General features: G+C 31.4%; 1 protein-coding gene across 2 annotated transcripts in view; it reads right to left on the bottom strand.

The window, feature by feature from the left end:
- Window positions 1-351: 351 nt before the first annotated feature.
- The window catches only part of LOC112046170 (monocarboxylate transporter 13), a 51,705-nt gene continuing 43,501 nt past the window's right edge, over window positions 352-8,555 (bottom strand). For both annotated transcript variants that reach the window (XM_024082709.2, XM_052890246.1), the window contains one exon: window positions 352-6,411. In XM_024082709.2, coding sequence (XP_023938477.2) covers window positions 5,191-6,411 — 1,221 coding nt within the window. In that variant the 3' untranslated portion in view covers window positions 352-5,190. The remainder of the gene's footprint in view (window positions 6,412-8,555) is intronic.

Here is an 8,555-nt window from a genome sequence, read left to right as displayed (position 1 = left end):
TAAGTTTGCCGCGAATCACGATAATAGTACGTATTATGAACGTCATAAGGCAACTGTCACCCGCACCATGCCTCAGCGCACATACCTACTCGTAGCGTAGATCAATAGTAAAATCTTATCAGATTTTAAGACCCCATTATGGGATTATAGGATTTATTTGCAGCAGGGAGCTGGCATGTTGTTTAGTACTTCCACCATGTACGAGTCCTATTGGTGAGTATTGAGTACATTTTTTGCATTCCAAAAAACTAACTTGTTGTCAAAATCAATATGTTGAAACCTAGTCATCATCCCCATTAAGCTATGTAATAGCTTGGAGATAAAACATGATTTAATTAAAATAAAACACAATTTCTTCTGATAAGATTAAATACTTCGACGCTCAAAAATTTCATCAAAACTTTTTAATCGTTTTCCTAAATTATAGTTAAATACATACATAGCCCGTAACTTAATGATTAATTAACTAAATTCCAGTGTTACTTTATTAGTAATACCTACTAATTATAAGTTAATTATACTATTTTATCATAAAACTATTACTACATTGGAATAATTGTGATCTATTTATAGCACCTACAAAATTAAACGTATTTATCAAGTTTAATTCGTTTGTTTAAATCTAGTAAGCGTTAGAACATTTGTATCGTAGAAAAAGAAATACTCTGTCCACGGTTTGTTAAGAGATGTAACTAATCTCATCGATATAAATTGTTAGATGGGCCCCTCCATACTAAAGAAAGAACAATTTTCATTACCCAAAGACGTGCACGCACATCTTATCTTAGTACGTAACAAGCGCATGCTGTGAGTGGACGTGAACTTAAAAAAATATTTACTGTTTTTTTTTATTTTAATTCCTTAATTATGCTTCCATGTTCATATTGGAAGTGTAAAAATACAAGCAACAACATGAATAAAGAGAAATATGTTACGAGTGATGACGACGACGATGACTCAATATTCGAAACCAATGACAATCCCGCGACGCTTTGAGGCCCATCTAACGATCTACGATCGATGACTAATCTATATTGTCTATGTCAACCTTGTTGTCATGTCAGAGGAATTTATAACTTTATAGGTATCCTCCAAATGAGAACAATGCTGCTGGCATTAAGATTGCTTAAAATATAAGTTTACATGATTTATATTAATTAATATATTGCGTGATATAGTATAGTATACATATAGTACATTTATTAGTAAATTTAACTAATAAAATAACACTTCTCAAAATGAATGTACGTACATTAAACCATTAATATTTTTCATAGTAAGTAAGTACACTGGACCAAATTCTATTCTAATTGTGATAATAATAAAATCCCAGGTATATCAAGGTACCTATGCTTTATGCTCTATCTCTGTGTCATATAAATTACACTAGGCAGCTCAATACGTCTATGGGGTGAAATACATGAGGTCGCAATGAAAAGTAAGTAGACAAAGTAGTAAATAGACAACCACTTCTTAAGAAAGCCACAGCGTAAAAACTCTGAAAATAAACCAGCTAAGACGACAGGATACGTGTTTGTGTCAAAAACCCCTAACCTTAAGCCTTAATTATTGAATTGTCCCCCTCAAAAAAAATCATAATGATTTAGAAAATATCTGTAATGTGTTTCAAAAGTCGTTATTTAATACGTAAAATATTACGTCTTCATTTGAAGATTGAGATTTTTTGAAATCATACATGTTGACATTGAATAAATTTAACATTTTTTTTTATTGGATAAAAATTGCATCCAGTCATCACAGAGTGGTTGTAGAATTACGTATTTAAGTCGCAAGAAATATTAATATTATCAATTTAAAAATACATATTAAAGAGTAAAAAAATCCCTGAAAATACTCCTAAAAATTTCAGACCCCTAAAAAATTCCACCTCACTTATTTACCCCCTAAATCTGGGGGGGGGGGAAACCCCCAAGTTGGTAACCCTGATGAAAGAACGGCTCAGTGTGTCGCAGTGTCAATTTGACTTTACGCGCGCCAAGCAGTCTATTTACTTCTCTGTCTATGTTGTAAATTAAACTATCAATATTAAAATATCCAGTATCAAACATTTATGATAATGACAGTAAATGCAGTTTTAAAATTAAAATTCTTAAATGAAATTCTCTGATGATTTTTTTTCACGTAATATTTTTCTTGTGAAATAATTTCCGGAAAATGAGGTAGAAAATATTTTTTTTGCAATTATTTAAAGTTATAGAAGATTATAAACCAAAAATACGGGCGTTTGATTTTAATATTTATTTTTAAAATCTTGTTTTTTTACAAGTAATATCATAGAAAGTGCGTTATTAACTGAGTAGTCGCCTCGAAGAAGGAAATTTAAAAGAATTATGAATTGAGTTTTTTAGAAATTGAATATTTTACCACTAGCTGCCATTTCGTTATGTTCAATTGAAAATATTCGATTTTAGCAATGATTTAAACTTACAAAATAAGCTATAGATAACTATGATATATTTTAGAGTTTAAAAATACATTACTATATAGTTAATGTGATTTTGATTAATATTAGTAAGGCATGATTTTAGTAATATTCTATATTATATAAAAGTTTTACATCTATGTATAAAGGTCGCCATTGATGGTCAATTATTATTCTCACGTTTCTGAAAAGCAAACGACAGTACCCACGCGGCATACTAGACAAGTTAAATAAATAAATAAATATACTTAAACAATACACATCACTATCTAGCCCCAAAGTAAGCATACAGAGTAGCTTGTGTTATGGGTGCTAAGATAGTTGATATTATAATATTAATATACAATTATATACTACGTATAAATACTTATATAATGAATAAATACACACAGACACTGGAAAACACCCGTGCTCACCACACAAATATTTTCCAGTTGTGGGAATCGAACCCACGGCCGTGGATGCAGAAAGCAGGGTCTCTGCCCACTGCGCCACGCGGCTGTCAAAGTTATGTACGCAGTGACCAACACACGATCAATTATAGTCGTGGGTGCTACAGAAACGTGAAAATAATTGACCGTTTGTGTCTAGCATAAAGGTAATTGATACATACCTCCGAATATTTCAAATACGAGATACTAGAGTCTGGCTAATGAAAGTAGAGAATAAAGTCGCCCGCCAAATTTAAAAAATCATTTAAACAATTTAAAAAAAACATACGTTTTCATAGTCTGTATAAATTATTTTCTGGTTTGTCTACCTATAAATAAGTATTAAACTCAGTTATTCCAATATTTGCACTATAATCAGATATTCAGAATTTACTCAGTTTTTTTTTTAATTTAGCTGGTGTTTTTAGTTTCTTCATTCATTAGCCAAACTCTAGTAATTTACAAAAAACTTTGTAAGAACCATAGACAAGAAATTACCTGAAAACGTATGGACATAATGGTTATTAAATTTTTCTTTTTATGTATAATTTCTTTATAATTAATATGGGTAACTTTGTTCTACAAATGCAACTTTTAGTCACTGGATATTATTTGATGAATTAATTTATATTTTTTTAATTCTGAAAACCCTGAAAATGTAATAATAATTAAACATACTAAAACTTATAAAATATTTAAATATTAGCTACGTAGCGCTTAGTAAATTAAAATTATTCGAAAATAGTAAGAGTAAAAAATATAATAATAGTGAAAAATACTTCAAAAATTAATAAAGGCAATGATTGCATTACAAAAATCTTGTTGTTTTCCAATTTGTTTATATCGGACCAGGCAAAGGTCGGTAATTATACAGCCTATTCAATCGAATTGAGTAATTTTTATTTTGTATGAAATATATTCACTACCAAATATGATAATTTTACTAGCTTTGCCATATGCATGGTGTAAATTATAAACATTTAAGTAAATGTAATGCCCATTTGGAATTGTAAGAATTATAATCTGTTTTTGCAATGCAATACGAGATACCCAAACGTAGGTACTATGCTAGCCTTGAGTACCTAAACTTAAAACTAAGAAGAAAAAAAAATAGATTTGTCTATGAATTAAATTGCGCGCGAAATACATAAATACACCATTGTGATATTCGTTATTATTATTCGAGGAGGTTATGGAAAGATTTAGGTATATTTATAATACTGAATAGTAAAAGCAATTGTAATAAATTGACCCACAGATTTTAATTGTAGATATGCTTCTACATTGTTTCTGGTTGAAGTCAAGTGCCAAAAGAGCCGTGACCAACCGAAACCAAGAAGCTGGTACCAGATTATATCAACACAAAATTGAGAGTTGGCACTATGTACCAGAGAAGACGGTCCAAACGAATGTCAGAATATAAAAACATAATTATTAAACTAGAGAGAGACGCAACGCTAGGTTGCTTAATTACTAGCGGTCATCAGCATGAAATTAAGTTTTTCGCAAACTTTGCGGGAATCATAAAGGACATGTCCCAAAATGGGCCTTTATTATTCATTTATTATAATTTATAAGCAGGTCAATAGTATTTTATACGGATAGAAGATACAAATTACTGTTGAGGAAATTATTTTTAGAATTAATGCGGGTTGCATTAATCAGATAAATATTTTTTTTTGTTTCACTCCCTTGTCTACAAATTAAACAGTTAAAAATTCTTAATTAATGTTGACAGCTAATAAAAAAAACATTTTAATTAATTAATTAAAAAAAAAATGCGGGTTCCAAATTTTTTTTATTTTGGGGTTAAGCCCTATATTTTATGTTCTTTTAAGATAAAAATAATTTGTTCTGCTTAGTTGACACTCGGAATAAAGGCCATACAAAATTGGGACATGCCCTTTACATCTAAGGTATATTTTTGTCCGTTACAACTTTCAGTCCAATCGGCTGTTTATAATATTACTACTTGAATGTTGTGGCAACTTCACCCTATTACAATTCCGCAAGCAATCAGTAAGCTGTATGCGACAAACAGACACTTAAGCCGCATATAAGATGCGATCAAAACGTCGTAATGCCTTGAATTACGTAGTGTTTAGGTTTTTCGCTCATCATAGCTAGCAAGACTATGAATGCGGTGATATCGCCACAAATGATGTCTTCTCTAGTACATAGTAACTCAATGCAAAACAATGTCATCTTTTTATTTTCTAGACACATCTACAGTTAAAATCTATGGTTAACACACAAACGGTCGTCTGTCTCGCACTAATACCCGATGTTAAACTGTCTTCTTGAATTTTAGGCTATTTACGCCTTATCAATGCCATTTTTTAGCGCCTCAGCTTTTCTTCTCCTGCTATGTATGATCGGCACAAATGACCACAAAGCCGCACCGAATACCAAGATGAAACCCAGAGTTACGAATAGAGATTTGTAGGATTTTGTATATTCAAACCAGGCCCCACATATCAGCGGCCCTACCAACTGGAGTATACCGTTCATAAACAAGCTAATACCATAAGATGACATAAGTCGTTCAGTTCCCAACATTTCGGTCATAACTAGTGCTGTGACACCAACGTTGATACCAGATGCTAAACCAAAAATGCAACAGAAAGCACTAATAGCAGAATAAGTCGACACTAACGGTATCATACTCAAACTAATACCAGACAAAAGTAACCCGGTAATGAAAAAATACCTCTTTGGCGTACTAACTACATCTGATAACGCTGATCCACCAATTCTGCCGACTAAATCCAACGCCGATATTATCGATAGCAAATACGCTCCCAAAGTTTTATCGAAACCACATTCGTGGGCATAGGACGGCACTAGTATAATGAAATTTGTATACGAAATAGCACTCGTACAATTCGATATTAATATAACTAAGTATATAGGATCTTTTAATAGTTGTACATCGAAATATTTGTTCGGCTCTTTTTTCGTTTCGTCCTCTTTAGGCCTCTTTTTGCAACCACAGCAATAGGTTATGGGCGCTAGACTATCAGTAACTGATTTTAAACTGAATTGGGAAGCGAATTCGCTTGGTTTTTCAAACGCTGATAAAGTTGAACCATGGAAAGGCGTAGACATGTACTGAAAACTCGAGGTAGATGGACTTCGCTTTGGCGTTTTTGGCACAATCAACTTTTTACCGAAAGCCTCTTGGGAATTAACTCTACTAGGCTTCCCTTCGGGCACTGATTCCAACAAAGATAAATTGCTCGGCAAATGATTTGACACCTTGCTAGAGATGTGCTGAAGGCCATGTTTCGAAGTGACCGGTGTCGATATTTTCCGAGACCGGGTATTCTCGATATGTGATACGTGGGCAGCACTAGCCGAGCGGATGAAATCATTTTTAGGTGATTGTTTTTCGTCGAGCGTTGCGTTTGAATTTTGCTTGAATATCGGTGGGGAGCCATTTTGGAATTTCTCTGCGCTGCTGTCATCCGGGGTTAGAGTTAATTTTGGATTTGTTTCTTCTAATTCGTTGGGATCTTCTTCTATAAACGGTTCCAACTGTAAAAAAAGGGGAGTAAAACAATTATTTAACATAAAATTTATAATTACAGATTAATAATAATAATAATAATATTTTTTCTTTATTTATGGCTACAAAGGCCCATTGGTTAGTTACATTAAGATAACTTATAAAATATGTTAGAAGATACACAATTACATTTAAGAGGATAAAATAAATACATTAACAATCTCACCGCACCAAAACAGAAATAAATTTCTGCAGGATTGGCGAGTCAGTCTTGCTTGCTAACATGTTTTATTAATGCAATCAATTATAATTCTTTCACAATTTATCATATTTTAAAATTTACAACAAACATCTTTACGCTTACATACAATTTCAAAACGATACTAGGTCTACTCGTGATAATAAAATGAAAAAAAAAAAAGAATTTGAAGATGCCTCCATTTTGAACTTCTCTTGTAATGGAATATTTGAAAAAGGAAGTTTATTTTTAAATAACCTGTCTGTCGGCACTAGATTCTAGCGTTTTAGCGACAAAAACTTAACTGCTGCTAAGTGTGTGATTTGAAATAAAACGATTTTTTTATAATAAAATATAGATTTATTTACATAAAATAGCTTCAATAATGACACTAACTAGATTAATTAAAATCCATACAATTAGATAACAAAATACATAGAAAAAATCCGTCTAGTAAAACATTATCTATGTTTATTTTAAAATAAATTTATTATAAAAAGAAAACGATCATAGAATATAAATATATTATACAACTTGTAATAGTTCAAAATTAAAACTACGTAAAGGTATAATATTATTACTTTAAACTGGCGCTTTTATATTAAATAATAAGTTACCTTGACTGCATTTCACAATGCATAAAAAAAATGGATTGTCTATGAATGAGATAGTACACAAACAAATATATCAGTGTGTAGAGATGCCAGTTTAAAATAATATAGGTATACGTATAATTAATTTGTGCTATAAAAATGGTAACGTATTTTTTTTAATAAATCACAAGATATGCTGCAATCTCACTTGATGCCAAGTGACGCTGCAGTCAAAAATGGAAGCGGAAAAAAGTCTTTAGGGAAATTTGTGCAAAATGTACCTAAACATTCAGTGTTTTAACCAGTTATTTGGTATGCAAGGTAGTTTTGTAACTGCCGCTAATATATAGATATGTAGCGAAGGATTCTAAAATAGAATCTCTCGCTACTCTAAGGATTCAACATATTATAACAGTGCACAACATACTTTCTATTTCAATAAAGCGAGAAACAATTCAAAATCACACTAGCCAATAAAATATAATTTTTTGTCCCACTTGCTACGAAAACTATTTTTTCACGCTAGTGAGATGAAAAATACATATATTTCGCACCGAGATAATAATGAATAATAGGTAATGTATGTAGAACGAAGTTTTGTGCTAAACATTTCACGCAATAATTTTTTATAGCCTGATCAGTAATATAAAGAGTATCAGTAATATTGAGAGTGCTCATTCACTCATTTCGTTGACATATTAAAAAAATTAAATTTCAGTAAATACGTTAAAAATAAAGAAAAACACTTTCCGTCAACGCATGGATTCTATAAACCAATAATAAGAACCACTATAAGCTCAAAAGGACTTAGAACTCAGAGCCGTGAAGCTAGGTAAAAAAAAATGGAAGAATATTCTATATTTTCCCCCTCAACCAGGCGACGTTTTTTATTTTTCTGCTCAGGCTATAAATTAAAAAAAAATGTATGTATAATATATTTTCGAACTGAGGAATGGAATTGGAATGGACATCACTACAATGAAGTGGTGTAAAAGTTACGGGATAACAATCGATATTTAAAAATGGAAGCCTCCCTATACAACTATTAATAAAAAAGCTTAACTTTAAAAAAATAGAGAGTAAATAACTTTTTAAAATTCGTATATGGCAAGGTACTGTCAATAAATATCATTATTCAATATATTTTATTGGCAACGTAGACTGACAAGTGACTACTATTAGCCGGTAATAGAAAACCCAGAAACGTACTTCTGGGTCCGATTCAAGTAATTTGAAGTTTCAATTTTCATTTTGTACGACGTGACAAAACGTATGATATTTATTGACAGTTCGGAAGATTATCATCATCAGCTTTTCAAAAAAAAAAACCAAACTTAACATA

The sequence above is a fragment of the Bicyclus anynana genome, chromosome 27 (genome assembly GCF_947172395.1).
Source record: "Bicyclus anynana chromosome 27, ilBicAnyn1.1, whole genome shotgun sequence".
NCBI classification, from domain to species: Eukaryota; Metazoa; Arthropoda; class Insecta; order Lepidoptera; family Nymphalidae; genus Bicyclus; species Bicyclus anynana.
Note: the sequence above shows the minus strand (reverse complement) of the source record. Positions and strands in the feature narration are given on the sequence as shown.